General features: G+C 40.0%; 1 protein-coding gene across 4 annotated transcripts in view; it reads left to right on the top strand.

Annotated features, from left to right (window-relative positions):
• LOC141096839 (uncharacterized) overlaps positions 1–17,346 on the top strand; it is a 281,517-nt gene that overhangs the window by 198,332 nt on the left and 65,839 nt on the right. For all 4 annotated transcript variants that reach the window (XM_073583673.1, XM_073583671.1, XM_073583672.1 and 1 more), the window contains 2 exons: positions 6–85; positions 5,232–5,295. In XM_073583673.1, coding sequence (XP_073439774.1) covers positions 6–85; positions 5,232–5,295 — 144 coding nt within the window. The remainder of the gene's footprint in view (positions 1–5; positions 86–5,231; positions 5,296–17,346) is intronic.

Genomic DNA, 17,346 nt, shown 5'->3' with positions numbered 1-17,346 from the left:
ACCAGGATCTATTTTACCAAGAACATCCTATTCAGCTTCCTTCAGAACCCCTTCTTTTAATATGGAAATAAAACCTCGGCCTCAGGTAATACACGGAATCTTGTTTTGGTTAAAAATTCTTTTTTCAAATATTAAAAATGTAAGTCTTGACGATCCTAGCAGTTTAACCCCGCATACTCTGTTAATAATAACAGTAACACATAAGGATTTTGACAGTGGAAAAGTACTCCTACTCTTGGCTTATTGGCACCCCTGCAGCACAATCATGGGGTGCGGTACCGATGGGTTGATATGGCAATCGGAGACCTGCCATTCACCACAGCCTGTTATATCCCTTGGGATATAGTGCCTGATAAGCTACCTGTCGGTCAAGCACAGACAGGATAGTATAATACACAGCACTACTAAAGTTTTACCGTGTATTACTAATGTGATCATAAGATTTCATGTTCCATTGACAGACTAATAAACATTGTAAAAAAAAGCTTAAATGTTTTAAGTGTTAAAAAAATTTAAAACATTCTCATCACAATCCAAATCAGTTATGTGGTATCATAACAACATATACTATATGTCACTATAACACTATGTTACTACTTATCCCAAATGGTGAGTGTCACGGACGGCTGTGCGTTATATTTAGCCGCACACGGCTATCACATGTGCAGGGGGGCTTATCTTAGTTATCCCACTGCTGCCACAATGTGATGAAAAACAGCAAGCTAGTCTTGCCCTAACACTTTACTGCAGGGGGGTTTATTTTAGTTATCCCACCACTGCCACAATATGTTACAAGCTGCTGGGATTTATGTATATCCCACTTCCCAGTTCCGCTTTGGAACTTGCAGCTCTCCAGCACCCCCGTTACCCTCAGGTCAGTCATGGAACTACACCTAGGATAATTAGTCGCAGACGGGCTACTTGTTGTGCACTGGCTATTAGGCCGCTGCAGCGAGGGAATTATAACTAGTCCTGGCTGCAGCCAGACAAATCAGCTTATAAAACCCCTTCTGTCACTGTCAGCAGTGCCCAGAAGCCCAGAGCACACTTCGCTACCACCAGCTTCCGATTTCTATATTAATATTTTAAATTAATACAGGGGTTCCGAAGCCAACCCAAATTAGTAGTGTAATTATCTTCAGGCACGTGAAATCGTCATAGACCAAGGAGACGGAACTAATAATTTTATAGTTTACTCCCAAAAGATGGGCAGTGTTTACAGAAGATAAAAAGGTTTTACAATATGAGACAATAACAGTATGTACAAAGCAAATACAAATAAAAGGGATTTAAAAAGCAGAAATAAACTGAAAGAGAAGGGCAAAAAGCCATGGAAAGTCATGACAACAGCTGAACTCTATCAGTAATTAGAATGCAATCCTGTCACTTAGTGGAAAATAATATCAGCTGGTTCAACTGATGGTCTATTAAAAGGTGTCTCATTACCAAGGTGCTACACAATTAACATATCATGATGGGTAAAACCAGTGAGCTATCTCAAGACCTTTGCAACCTTATTGTTGCAAAGCATTCTCATGACATTGGTTACAGGAGAATTTCTAAACTACTTATTAATGACCTTAGGGGGCATACAGAGTAGAATTTCAATATTTGCAGATGACACTAAACTCTGCAGGGTAATCAATACAGAGGAGGACAATTTAATATTACAGGATGATTTATGTAAACTAGAAGCTTGGGCTGATAAATGGCAAATGAGCTTTAATGGGGATAAATGTAAGGTCATGCACTTGGGCAGAAAAAATAAAATGTATAATTATGTGCTTAATTGTAAAACACTGGGCAAAACTGTCACTGAAAAAGACATGGGTGTATGGGTGGATGACAAACTCACATTTAGTGACCAGTGTCAGGCAAGTGCTGCAAAGGCAAATAAAATAATGGGATGCATTAAAATAGGCATACATGCTCATGAGGAGAACATAATTTTACCTCTATAAAAGTCAATAGTGCAACCACACTTAGAATACTGTGTACAGTTCTGGTCTCCGGTGTATAAGAAAGACATAGCTGAACTGGAGTGGTGGCATAGAAGAGCGACCAAGGTTATTAGAGCACTTGGGGCGTCTGCAATACCAAGACAGGTTATTACACTTGGGGTTATTTAGTTTAGAAAAACAGAAGCTTAGGGGTAATCTTATTAAAATGCATAAATATGAGGGGACAGTACAGAGACCTTTCTAATGCTCTTTTTACTCTTAGACCTGTGACGGGGACAAGGGGGCATCCTCTACATCTGGAGGAAAGAAGGTTTAAGCATACTCACAGATGCAGATTCTTTACTGTAAGAGCAGTGAGACTATGAAACTCTCTGCCATATGATGTTGTAATGAGTGATTCCCTACTAAAATTTAAGAAGGGACTGGATGCCTTTCTTGGAAAGTATAATGTTACAGGGTATATACAGTATACTAGACTCCATGATAGTGCGTTGATCCAGGGAACTAGTCTGATTGCCGTATGTGGAGTCAGAAGGGATTTTTTTACCCCAATGTGGAGCTTAGTGTTTGCTGCATGGGTTTTTTTTTGCCTTTCTCTGGATCAACATGTTAGGTTAGGATATGGGTTGAACTAGATGGACTTAAAGTCTCCCTTCAACCTTAAATGCTATGAAACTATGTTACTTAAGGTTCCAGCAAGCACTGTTTGCTCCATAATCTGTAAGTGGAAAAAATATAACTTTACCATAAACCAGCCACGGCCAGGTGCTTCCCGCAAGATTTCAGATAGAGGAGTGAAAAGAATTATCAGAAGCGTTGTCTAAGAGCCAAGGACCACCCGTGGAGAGTTACAGAAGGATCTGGAATCAGCAGGTACAATTGTTTCAAAGAAAACTATAAGTGATGCTCTCAACCAACGTGGTCTCTTTGCACGCTCACCACACAAGACTCCATTGTTGAACAAAATGCATGTTCAAGTTTAACATTTGTTCAACAACATTTAGACAAGCCTGTGAAATACTGGTAGGATATAATGTGGTTAGATGAGGCTAAAATTAAACCCTTTGGATGCCATAATACACAATATGTTCAGAGGTCAAAAGACACTGCATATTACCCAAAAAACGACACACCAACAGTCAAGTTTGGAGGTGGGAACATCATGATATGGGGCTGTTTTTCACCATATGGCAATGGCAAACTTCATATGATTGAAGGAAGGATGAATGGACAAATGCACCGAGACATTCTTGCTAAAAATCTTCTGCCATCTACCAGAATAATGAAGATGAAATGAGGGAGCATTTCAGCAAGACAATTATTCCAAACACACAGTCAAGGAAACTCTCAACTGGTTTTATAGAAAGAAAATAAAGCTGCTAGAATGGCCTAGCCAATCACCTTATGGAAGGAATTAAAGCTCAGAGTTCATGGAAGGAGCCCACGGAACCTTTAGAGTTTTAAGAGTGTTTGTGTGGAGAAAAGAGCCAAAATCACACCAGGGCAATGCATGCCACTAGTAGCTCCATACAGGAGGTGTCTTGAAGATGTCATTATTAATAATGGTATTTGCACAAAGTATTAAATACAATTTTTGTACTTAATGCCATCAATATGTTTTGCTACAATAAGGTTGCGAAGGTCTTGAGACAGTTCCCTGATTTTGCCTGTCATGAGATATTTCTTGTGTTGTAATAAGACATCTTTTTATAGGCCACCAGTTGAACAAGCTGGTAATATTTTTCACTAAGTGGCAGGATTGCTTTCAAATTACTGATCGATTTCAGCTGGTGTCATTATTTTTCTGTGGCTTTATGCACCTATCTTTCTTCATGTGTTCATTTATTTTCCCTGTGTCTCATTATTACACATAACTTAATTAATGGACATCTATAGTTTGATTTCTTTGCCTGTGTGCTTTGAATGGGTTGTTAAAGAGGCCTGATGAAAATTTAATGTTAATAGAACCTTTAGAAATCTATTTATTTAGAAAATTGGTGACGTGTTCAATACTTATTTCACCTGCTTTATTTGTTGAAAACTTATTTTCTTCTGCAAAAGTAGTAAATTTTAAAAAATAACATAAATTGGATAACACTGCAACTGTATTGACCTGTGCTATAAAACGATGTTATTCTGTTGGATGCATGTCGTAATAATGATTATTACGATGTGTAACAAAAATGTATAACATTATCCTGCAAGAAATTAGCCATTACACAACTCTGTCTACTGAAAAACAAAGATAAAAGTTATGGGCCTTGGAACATGAAACCCCTTAAACTGATTTATTTAAGAAATTTATATATATTGAGTGAGATAAGTAAAGCATGAAAAACTACCGTAAATTGGTTATTGTCCTTATTATATCGACATGCAGAAAGAAAATCCAGAATCCAAAGTTGTTGTTTCTTTTGTGCATTCCACCATCAAAAACTTTTAACAAAAAGTAATCAAAAAGTAATATTTATCAAAAAATAGAATCACAAATAACTACTATCTTGTCACACAAAAAAATAAGTTCTCGCACGACTCCATTATTAGCAAATTGTAAAACGTCCATATCTCAGAAAATGGCAACACAAAAACGAATATTATTCTGTGCCTATTGTAAAAAAAAAGTTGTAAAGCTTAAACTTTATAAATTTACTACTGCCATAATTGCACTCATTAACAGAACAAAGGTAACATATTATTTGTGCAGCCCGAGTAACACAAAAAAAACGACAACAGAACTGCCCGATATTTTTTTCTGTTTCTCCACATAAAGATTTGTTAAAAGTTAGGCTGTAGGTTATCTGTACCCGAAAATTCTGCCAGTAACAAAATACAACTCATCCTTAAAAAACACAAGCCTACATCAACAAAAAAAATTTTTTATTTGTCATGTAGTCCCAAAATGGGTAAGTCCTTAAGGGGTTAAACAAGTGCAAATTAAGAAAAATGAGCGCAATATGTATATTATAATAATTTATTTGTCATCAATAACCAAAAAGAAGAATCATGGGATAGCAATTGTCATACGGGTGCGTTAGAATGATCGTCTCACTACTGGTAGAACCATCTTATGCTGCAATTAAGGTGCCGCCTGTTAGACAATTATGGTAGTCCCAATAAATGTGACAATTACTGCACGAAATGAAGTCTATATGGCAGGGCATCTTTTGCAGCCTACGTATCATAGTCATGACGCTGGTTACAACAGCCTTCAGCAGCCGATTTCTCCCATGATGAATGACCTTCATTTACTCCCACTTTAATGTTTTGCAGACTGCAGGACCATCAACCTTCTCATTAAGTGACAGGAGGACTCATTGCGATTTGGACTGTGCAGGTAATAAATCTATGGGGAAAACCAAGTTATATCGATGGCCCAATGTTACACCAGTGATTGCCTCTGTTACTGCTGCTGGTGTTTCATATGACTACAGTAACCTTGTGCAATGTAGACTGAGTCATGAGGATGCCCATTATCATTTCATGTATCCATTTTGAGACAATTTGCATAATTAGCATATTTCCCAGAGGAGCATTGCGGCTTTAAGTCTCCTCACCTCGACATGCTTAGCATGTCATTCTCCGCAAGGAGAAATGATACTTCTTGGATATCGGTCAGACGCCTCTCTCACAGCCAAACCAGATCTCCCACTTTGCACTGATGAGGGGCACTACCCCGAAACACAGTGTCTGCAAATGGAGATTCTGGCTTGGCTTTTATCCTAAGTCATGTAACTAGGCTCGTTAAAGGGTCAACATTGACTTTTAGGATTGCTACCTCCAATAGGTGGCACTAGAGTTCTAGTCCTCTTCCTCTCTGAAGAGACAATTTAGATAATTGGGATTTGGAGAAACACACCTGCCGCCTCCTGGCAGAGCACTCACCCTCAGCTCATTACAGAAATGTCGAAGGTCAATTTAGTTCATGATCATTTGCATTCTGTAGGGTGAAACACAGTAAAATGATTGGCAAACAATTATAAAAACAAAATAAAATTAAAATGACTTTTTTTAACCTTTACTCCAAAATTTTTTTTTTTATAATGCATTATGTTATAAAGGCACATGTAAAATTTAGATTGGCCTCTGAAAATTCAGCTTTGAAGTGAGTTATGCTAATCATCTAGCATGGTAAAATTGCAAAATGCTTGTAAAACAAGCAACTTTGCAATCTACTTGTCATTAAAAATCCTCCGCGTTTTCAGGAACTAAGTTTTTTTTATTTAATTGTTTGCTGCTCGTCGCCTGTGTCACTAACCATCCTCGCTAGAACTCCTAGACAACTTTTAGAATGCAATAAAAGTTCAAATAGAGCTTGTAAGCGCTGCTCTGGAGTTGGCTGCATTTTTGAAGTGCATTGTTAGCTACTGATCAAGCTGGCTACAATGCCACTGCACTCCTCTGATACTGCAGAGGCAAAGCTGCAGGGGTGGGCATAACATCGGTGCAACCTGTGCAGTCACACAAGGATTCTACCTCTAATGCAGGTGGCATTGTGCACTATGATGGCCCGTATATTGTTCTTGCAGAGATGCCCTATTCTGTCTGTGTCTGCTCCAGGAAAGCTTTGTATGCTTGCAGCATTTGAGAGTCCCCAGTTTGAGCCAGTCGTGCAATGATGACACTGGTACAAACCGTCAAGTGCAACACAACCCTGATAAGTAGGAAGATACAAGGCTGGGGAGTGGTTCACTTCTATAGATTGTTGACCGCCCCTGTAAAACTATGTTTTTTTTTTACCTAGAGTTACATCCTGCTGACTACACCAAATGTAGTGCAGGTTACCGGATGCAACACACAGATTTTAAGGCAAAAACAATGAACAATATAATTCTGTTTAAATACGATTGTAATTTACAGTAATTCTTGACAGTTGGTGATGATAACAAGGCAAATCAAACAATAAAGCAGATACTGATACGACTAAATTAACAACAAAAGTTCTTCACTATATAATGCTAAATGTGACGGCCGTCTGCGAATCTGGGCTGCAGTAGGAACAGCACACCAAGTAACCCCGAGACCCTTAGCCCCTATATAGGGATCTGGAATTGTAGCAATGCCCAGGGGGTAGCTGTCTGGTGGAGCAGAGTCAAAAGTCCGGGCCAAGGTCAGTAAAACCAGGAGGGCAGCAAAGGTACAGAATCAGCAGGCAGCAGAAGGGTCAGGAATCCAAGCGAAGGTCAGCGTCAAAAAATCGGAAGAGAGGGAGAGGTACAAAAACGGCAGGCAATAGAATGGTCAGAATTCCAGGCTGAGGTCAGAGTCAACTATAGCAATTCACACAGTAGCACGCAGGGGAACCAAGAATATATCCAGCGGCTTGCAAGACCAGTCCCAAGGTATTTGAGGGATCAGGTCATCCCTCACAGGTTCCCGGACTGATGATGTAATTAGGACCGCCCCCAGGACCAGGCCAGATGGTGATGCAGTAAGCCCTACATGACTGCCAGAGGGGTGGAGCCTGCGCCCACCAGATGCCTGCGCAGGAGCCTCTTCTCTGTCACCACCCTCACCCAGGGGCAAACCACAGCTCCTTACAGTGGCCGAGGCAGGAACAGCCGTCCCCGAGTCCGATGGCGATGCGACGGTCTGGCGCCTCCTGGTGGCCGAGACCGGAACAGCAGGCCCCGAGTCTGGTGGCGACGTGTCAGTCTGGTGCCTCCTAGTGGCCGAAGTCAGACCAGCAGGCCCCGAGTCTGACAGCGATGTGACACTAATGTTCTCTCCACGAAGGTGGTACACCCATTCAAAGGAGTTATCACATAGATTATCTCTCTCGAACTCTAACCCTAGCGGGGGTCAATGGGTTTTCCTGCTAGGCCGCAAGTCTTTCTGACAAAGTCTATTAAAGCGTGCTGAGCTTTCCACGCACCAACCGGCTTCTCCAAATTTGTTGTCCTGACCCCGGCCAACCCCGGGACCGTATGTGAAAACTGAACGTGACAGCTCTGCTCTCGTGCTGTCCTTCTGCAATCACAGGCGTGCCTCTTTAGTCGTCATTGCCACACAGATCTTCACTGCTTGACTGCTGGGCTTAGAGTGGAGAGGAATGTGGATCGGCTCTTGACAGGCAACATCTGGTTTCTGGGGCTTGACCAGCATAGGGTGCAGTTCCTGGTCTAGACTGGAGCAGCCGAAACTCTCGGTCTTGACGAACTTAGTCTGAACCTTGTCAGGTGGTGACCAGCACTCTGGGGGTGCAGACTTCCCGCTGAGGCCTGTCATGCTGGCCTCAGCGCCAAACCTGGTCCGTGTCTACTCCTCTCTTTCTCATGGCGCTAACTCTGATTGTGCTTTGGCATGCAGGGCTTTTTTATCCTGTATTCAGCACATGAAGCTGCTCCCCTGCAATTTTCCTAGTACAAATGGGTCCCACCTGATTTTGCCCGGTAAGCAGACGGCAGTGTTTCTTCACTATGGTCATATCTCGCAAGGGCTCTTCAGGGGTATCACTGCTTCCTCTTACTACTACACCCCTTATGGGGGGGGTTCTGCTGTTCTGGCACCTCAGTGGCTCTGCCAATGTGACATGGCACCCTCAAACCATTCATGTAAAATCTGAACTCCAATATAGCACTTCTTCTCTTCTGAGCTTTGCACTGTGCCTCAAAAGTTATTTTCAATCACATATGAGGTATTGGCACACTCAGGAGAAATTGCACAACACATTTTTGGGTCCATTTTTCTCCTGTAACCCTTGTAAAAATAAAAAAATTGGGGTTAAAAGAACATTTTTGTGGGAAAGATTTGATTTTTTGTTTTCAGCGCTCTGCGTTATACACTTCTGTGAATCACAAGGTGCTTACCACACATCTAAATATATTTCTTGAGAGGTCTAGTTTCCAAAATGGGGTCATTTATGGGAGGTTTCCACTGTATAGACACATCAGGGTCTCTCCAAATGCGACATGGCGTATGCTTTCAATTCCAGATATTTTTGCATTTAAAAAATCAAATGGTACTCCTTGCCTTCCGAGCCCTGCCATGCATCCAAACAGTAGTTTTCCCCCACATATGGTGTATCAGTACACTCAGGATATGTTGCACAAAACATTTTGTGGTTCATGTAGGGCTAAGGTAAAATTTTGGAGAAAAAAGTAAAATGATCACTTCCGTGTTGCATTAATTTCTGTGAAGCACCTAAAGGGTTAATGAACTTCTTGATTGTGGTTTTCAGGACTTTGAGGTTTTTAGAATGGTGCTGCTTTTAGTTATTTTCTGCCATTTAGATCTCCCTAAAGTCTCTTCAATTGGTCCCTAAAAAAATGGTTTTGTAAATTTTGTTGGAAAAATGAGAAATTGCTGATAAACTTTTAACCCTTATAACTTCCTTACAAAAAAATAATGTTTCAAAAATTGTGCTGATGTAAAGTAGACATGTGGGAAATGTTATTTGTTAACTATGTTGTGTGACATTACTCACTGGTTAAAGGGCATGAGAATTAAAAATGTGAAAATTATGAAATTTTCAACATTTTCACCAAATTTCCGATATTTTCACAAATAAATGCCACAGTCATATCGAACAAATTTTACCACTATCATGAAGTACAATATGTCACAAAAAACATTCTCAGAATCAATGGGATCCGTTGAAGCGTTCCAGAGTTATTACCTCATAAAGTGACTGTGGTCAGATTTAAAAAATGAGGCTTCGTCATTAATGCACAAAGTGGCTTGGCCCTTACGGGGCTAGTACTCATAGACTTTGTTAGGTTAAAACACAAAATGCAAAAGAAATGTAAAAACTGATATCACTTATGACTTGTCCATCTCACAAGCCAAGAAGCACACTTTCATTGACAGATAAGCCTTGGTTTCAGAGCCCATTCTCTTGCATATGCAATCTTTAGCAATGTGTGCAATGGAGCAATTTTTATTTTTTTGGGGGTTCTTATTACCCTGTTCTGGGTTATAGTTTATAAATCTATAACTTGTCAAAGTTGCAAACCTTTATTCTAAATCTTCTTTATTTTCTTGTTCTATTTTATTGATTATATTAAAAAGTACCAAGAAATAACATTATAAAGTACAAAAATGTTGGCAGTGGAAAATATAGGCGCATGAAGAACAATGGCTTCATATAGGAAAACGTAAATGTGGTCAAAGGTTCAACATCAGGCTTTTTGTAAGGACTGACATACTAGACTAGCTGGGGTAGTTAATAACCAGGAGCATTGATCTTCTAAGTCATGTTTCTTCCTACTGAAGCAAGTGGTCGTCATAAAGGCCATGACCCTTTCTTTATTCTAATTCATTAGCTTAAATGTTGACAGGATCTGTGTGCTAGGAGAGGAAACATTCCCATACGTGTCTTCTTTTTTTTTGCAGTTTTCATAGAAGTGAAGGGTAATTTTGCTTCCTATACTAAGTTGTTGGCGTATTTCAAGTGTTTATCGAGAAAGATTTTGGTAAACATATTTTTAAAGAAATATTTTGTAATTTGCTTTCACAATAGTGTGATTCCTAGAATGTTTAGTAAGTGGTGTTTGTAGGCAGCTTGCCAAAAAATAAGTCATTTCTTTGCATTTTATGCTGTTTTGCTATGAGTGCAGCTGTTCCATTAACCCAGTCGAAGTAAGGGCAGGTGCAGACAGCCGTAGATTCTCTCATCCAAGCGAATCGGGTCGATTTATGCAAATGACACTATGATCAAAGTCTGACCAGAGCTTGATCCGTGTGTTAACACAGCGCGATCCGCTTCTCTCGGATGACATGCAGGTCTTTCAAAGCTAAGTACATCGATACATTTATATCTAGTGTCTGTTGCTGCATTACTGAGAAATTAGTATTTCAATACATATGCAAATAAATCTTAGTTCTCTGGATGTGACAGAGAAGTCAGAACTGTCCCACAACACCAGCCCTGGGCCCCCCCTTCACACATACAATTGACGTGTTAAGTACTCTGGGCATGAGCTGATGTTTTTATTGGTGTAATTTTTGGGCACATGACATTTTTTGATCGCTTTCTATTCCGATTTTTGGGAGACAGAATGAGCAAAACCCAGCAATTCATGAATTTCTTTTGGGGGGGGGTGGCATTCACTCCGTTCCGCGTGTGGTAAAATTGATAAGGTGGTTTTATTGTTTGGGTCAGTACGATTACAGCAATACCTCATTTATATCTTTTTTATGTTTTGGCTCTTTTACTGTATATAGTAAAAACTATTTTATAGAAAAAATAATTATTTTTGCATCACTTTATTCTGAGAGCTAAAACTTTTTTATTTTTTTGCTGATGACGCTGTATGGTGGCTCGTTTTTTGCGGGACAAGATGACATTTTCAGCGGTACCATGTTTATTTATATCTGTCTTTTTGATTGCATTGAATTCCACTTTTTGTTTGGCGGTATGATGATAAAGCATTATTTTTTGCCTTGTTTTTTTCTATGGTGTTCACTAAAGGGGTTAACATGTGGGATAGTTTTATAGGTTGGGTCGTTACAGACGCAGGGATTCCAAGTATGTGTACTTTAATTGTTTAGATTTTTTTATTCAAATATTGATTTAATAATAGAATATTGACTTTAATATAATAATATTGATTTTTTTATTATTATTTTTAAAAAAATATTTTCACAATTATTTAAAAATATTTTTATACTTCATTCTAAATTTTACAGTTAGTCCCACTATGGGACGTCCATTTTTTGCAGGCTGATCGCTTCTATAGCATGCAGATGAAGCAGCATCTGCATGCTACAGAAGCTGTCGGCGCTGTATTCTGTGCACACTGACCTGAGAGACTTCCTGACATGCACTGCGCATTACAGGAAGTTTCTCAGCTCTGGCAACCCGGATGTAGTCATGACGACATCGGGTTACCATGGGACCGATCAGGACCCCGCGTCATTCCGCGGGGTCTCCGATCCAAAGACAAAATGGCTGTCAGCCCTCTACCTGCTCCTGTAATGCTGTCATCAGGGGTTAGAGTGCTGGAAGCTGTCTGTGACCACTCCTGGCACTTAGTGCCGGGTGTCAGCTGTGAGAATAAGCTCACACCCGGCCGCAATCGGCCGCGCACCCCCGTGTGCACGGCCGATCGCTATGATGTACTATCCTGTCTGTACGATCCCGTTTTTTAAGTCACTTTTTTGTCTTGTGATATTAGTTAATGATTTTGGTGCCAAATTCATCAAAATCCAATGGAGCTGTCATCCCCTGAGGAAGAAGTGGCTTATACTTCGAAACGCATTGGGAATAAAAACATTGATCTTTCATCTCAACTGTAATCCTGTATATTATTAAGCAGCGCACGGAGTCCAAAAAAAGCTCCATTGAATTTTATACTTCGGCAGTTATCTGTCTGACCCTTGGACGTGCAGCAGCTTATTAATCCTATGTGCCTTTTCACTCCGAGAACGGGTGAGTAGAATTTATATATTTCTATTTCCTATCATCGGATAAGACCCTATTTGCACTTTTCTGTTCCTATAGTGTGAATCAAATTCATCAAAGTGGCACACGAAATGTATGAATTTGGAGCAGAGCTGAAAATGGACTTTTTTTTTCAGTCTTGAATTGTTTTTTGGCTGCAAAAGTCACATGTTGGTGAACAAAAGTAAAAAAAAAGTGGTGAAAATTTTTGGACATACTCAATAGGTGGGACTGAAGAGAAGTTGCGCCAAATTTTGAGACTTTTTAAAAAGTTTCAGTCGATGAATCAGGCTTAAATATCTGGAATTGGTAGACTATTGGTTTAAAAAGGCACCAATAGAATAATGAACTGAGAGCAAACAAAAGAAAAAGAAAAACTAAAAAAACAACAAAAGTACCGCCTGTTCTTTCTCTAGTTTTGTGTAAGTATGGTTTTGACTTGGCCCTTTGACTTGTTCTGTCTTCTTTGGGCCAATTGATCAAAGTAGCAATACTGCAGTAAGGAAAACATAGATAATTACATAGCATTTATCATGAAGATATATCATGAAGATCATAGTACATTACTCAGTAGTAAGTGGCTGGTACAGAAATGAGCCCTTCTGGCAGATTTTACTAGTGAGACCCCGCAGCTCGGAACATGCAGGAAAATCTAATCAGTTTGATCAATATTTTCCAATCTAAGTAGTTACACTTTAGTTTACAGGGATAAGACTGATACGGACCTAAAAAAAATGAAGACTCAAGATTCATCTAAACTGATTTCTAGACATTTCTATTGTAATTACTCTACTTTCTGGCATAAATTATGATGAAATTGTCAAGTGCACTTTGGCTAGGTCTAGCATTTTTTTTAAAAAAAAGTTTTTGGGAACTGTCGTAATAAAATCAAAAGTTTCAACAGTTTTTTGCAAATTTCATTTGTGCAACAATTTTTCAACATTTAAAGTAGTTTTATGGCATAATTCTAGTGAAAATTGCTTATGAATTGGGCCCTACTTGTTTAAGCCTCCCAGTCCCTACCAGCAGCTATAATTTCCATAATGAGACCTAGTGATTTAGTTTTCACAACTTATCAGAAAAAATAAATAATTTAAGAAGGAAATTCTAGTTGTAGTGAACACATAAAAAATACACTTTTCATTAATTAGTTATAAATCCTTGTACTTTGCTTTCTGGGTTCACCTTATGTTAATCATTAGAAGGCAGTGCTACATAGAGGAGAAACTAGTAAGTTAGATTGACTATTATGACTATTATTTTACCTTTATTTAGATTAATTGTTTTTCAATCTATCAGCAAAAATGGTTTGAAGAAATCCTGGTACTCATTGGTACCAAAAAAATATAATAATCAATTAACAATTGCCAAGATGTCAATACCCTATTTTAGTTGTTGTGATTAAACTGACCATAGACTATAATTAACAGAAAACAAGAATATCTCCTGACCAGCTCACAAACATATCATCATGACTGGTTGGCTGGGCATGCATGTTTATGAGAAATAAAAGTATCTTTGGAAATTCGAATTTTCCGAGCTTGAAAAATGTTCCCTCAAAATTTGATTCTTGCCAGATAAATTTGCAGCAAATCGCAATACTAAAAATCCACTAATTGCTTTTCATTATGAACCTGTAGCTGGCGTTTATAAGAGATTGGAATAATTTGTGGATGTCTCCCAGATATGTGGTCATTTCCGGAGGAAGAGGTGCTTGACACTCTGAATAAATCACCGAGATTTGACATCTTCCATACACAGCAGCGCAAGAGACATCCACAGATTATTCCTATCTTCATACTTGTCAGTTTTGTAACCTGTGGATCCGCAGCAGCTGTACAAATGATTTAAAAATAATTTTTAAATCATAAATCAGTTTAGTAGAATCTGGTAAGGATCTATAATTGTATGTTAGGTAAGACCCTATTTGCTCTAATTTCTCCCTATCTTGGATTCATAAGAGATCGTGATTTTCACTATACCTTGTAGTGCTATGTATGCCACAAGCGATCAGACGATAGCAGCTTCAAATCCCTATAGGGGACTATTAACTACAGTAAAAAATTAAAAAAAGGTTTAACAAATAGAAAAAAAATAGAAAAAAAAATTTCATCTCTCTACTTTTGCCCCATTAAAAATAAAACAACAAGAATATTAAAGATACATATTTTTGGCATTGCTCCATTTGAAAAGTCTGATGTATCGAAATCTAAAGTACATAATGTAATGAAAAGAAAAATCAAAAATACCAGAATTACATTTGTTGGCCATCACAACATCACAATATTGCAATAAAATGAAATTAGAAGTGATCAAAACATTGCATCTACCATAAAATGGTATCAGTAAAAATTTTAGCTCAGGGTGCAAAAAATAAGCCCTCACACAGTTTCATAGCTTGAAAAATTAAAATGTTTACAGGTCTCAGAAAATGGCTACAAAAGCTAAAAAAAAAAGTTCTTACAAATTTCCGAATTTTGTTTTCACTTCCTAAATAAAAAAAAATTACACGTTTGGTGTCTGTATATTCGTACTGACATCGAGAATCATATTGACAGGTCAGTGTAACCATATAATAAACATAGTAAATAAAAAACCCAAACAATTTCAGTGCATTTGGAATTTTTTCTTGCTTTCCAGTGCATCACATGATAAAATTAGTAAAGTTATTCAAAAGTACAACTCATCCCGCAAAAAAAGTCCCCATATGGCTATGGGGATGGAAAAATAAAAAAGTAATGGGGAGGAAAAAACAAAAATGGAAAATTGCCTGGGAAGTGAAGGGGTTAAGGTGCTGTTACTGCAGTATATCCAGATCAATCAATTTACAGTCACCATCTACAATTCATTATGTATACCATATATACTCGTGCATAAGCCGAGATTTTCAGCACCTTTTTTTGTGCTGAAAGTGCCCCCTCGGCTTATACATGAGTCATTGTCCAGAAATGTGGCTTCCTCAGGGAAAAATAAAGTGGAAGCCACATTGGTTGTGGCGATACACATGGGGTTTGCACCCCCCTCTATTCCCTGCAGCACCTATGGCTCTTCGATTGATTTTTGCACCTTCGCGTTTTGGGCCGCAGCGCACGGCCGCCGCTAAGCCCCGCCCCCTGCCCGCCACCTCCAGGCATTTCCGCATAGTATCGCACATGGCTGCATGCGATCTGCACACCCTATCTTTAGCATAGGGTGCGCAGACCATGCGCTGACCGTGTGCTAGTAGAATTTTGCATGTGCTGTGCCCTTTTGACGGTGCTCCGAGCGCACCAAAATGCAACATGGTGTGTTAGGCGCACTGTCAAAAGGGTGCAGCGCATGCAAAATTCTACTAGCGCATGGTCAGGGCACAGTCTGCGCACCCTATGCTAAAGATAGGGTGTGTAGATCGCATGCAGCTTTGTGTGATACTAGGCGGAGATGACTGGAGGGGGCGGGCAGGGAGCGGGGCTTTGCGGCAGCCGTGCGCTGCGGCCCAAAACGCTAGTGTGAAGCTAGCCTAAGTTTGGGGCCGTATTCTTCTTTTCATCATATTACAGGAATAGGTTTGGTGGCCTTTTTCACATGTCATGCAACTGTTTTTGGTCTTTATTTGCTGGGCCATTTTTTGGTCTATTTATTGTCTTTGACTAGACACTGACCGAATATGAGAGGAGAATAAAAAACAGCAGAATGCACTAGTTTCTATCATGTTTGTATGTGACGCTGAGACACTTCTCACGGACATACCATGTGATGGGATAGTCAGGAATCTGAGGTCAATAGCAAGGAGGGTGTTAGGAGTCTGATTTCTTCCTTCCCTATGATGAAATCTAGACCCTTACATGCTGCAGTCTCCTGCGTTTCATCTGCGGTAGAGGAGATTGCAGAGGAGAGTGCCTTGCGGCAACTCTCTCCAGAGGCTAAGTCCTCTGTTCCCTCCACTGAGCATGCTCATGGGACGAGCTCCCATTGGAGTTCGGGAGTCACATGCTCAGGTCCTGTGTCTAATTCTATTGGCTCCTCCTGGAGCCTTGGAGACTTCCGGAAGGTCCCGTTTGGTATAAAAAGTGCGCATGGCTGTTCCGCCATGCGCTAGTATTTCATACTTGCTGCTGTATGTATGGTGATGGATGCTTGGACTGGTGACTGACTTATTAAGAAACCCCTTCCCTCTGATAATACGATTGTGTGAGTGTTTGGGTTCAGCCAGTAGCAGCGCTAGCGGCAGCGCGCATATGCTTCATCTTGCTCAGCAGCTTAGCGTCTGTATTACACCAGCGTTATTGCAGCGCCTTGCCAGTGGCTCAGTTCTTGCCGTGCTGCAGTTGCAGCTTTCTCTGCGTTCGCGGTTGCGACGCTTCGCACCTTATTTGACGGTAGGTCTAGACGGAGTAGTCCTGCTGTTTAAGGCTACTCCTGTGACCGCGAATACCGCGACTATATCGCTGTGTGTCTGTGACTCTGAACAGACTCAGTGTTTATTTTGAGCTTATTTGCCTGCAGCTCTGTGAGTATAACAGAGCTTGCTTTTGTGCACTGGGTGCCGTCTAACCCTTGTGCACATTACGGCCTTGTACTCTGCCTCTCTAGCAGCGTTTTTTCCATCCACCGCACGGTGGACCCCGGGTAGCGAAGGCACTTTATTTATTTTTTATTTAGTGTCTTCCGCCACTCCTAACAGAGGGTACATCATAAACAAAGGGAAGAGATAAAGGCTCATTCAGGTTATGGTCCAAGGTCAAAATACCAGGCGGATAGTGTATGAGAGCAAAAGGACTAGGCAAATGGATGGTCAGAATGAGGTCCAAGATCGGGGAACAATAGATCAATGAGCTAGGCACTGGGAAAACAATCACACAGAGCTGAAGCTATGGCTCACAGCTATCTGGAACTGCCAGCAGAGATAAATGCCTGAGGAATCAAGGGAATGTGGAGCATCTGGCAAGAGCTCAGCACATCCAAGTCTCAGATTGGATGACCTAGCTGTCAATCAAAACACAGACAGCTCAACATGCCCCTGTA

The sequence above is a fragment of the Dendrobates tinctorius genome, unplaced genomic scaffold (assembly GCF_039654945.1).
Source record: "Dendrobates tinctorius isolate UK_male_01 unplaced genomic scaffold, ASM3965494v1 ptg000079l, whole genome shotgun sequence".
NCBI lineage: Eukaryota > Metazoa > Chordata > Amphibia > Anura > Dendrobatidae > Dendrobates > Dendrobates tinctorius.
This window is presented reverse-complemented; position numbering and strand designations above follow the sequence as displayed.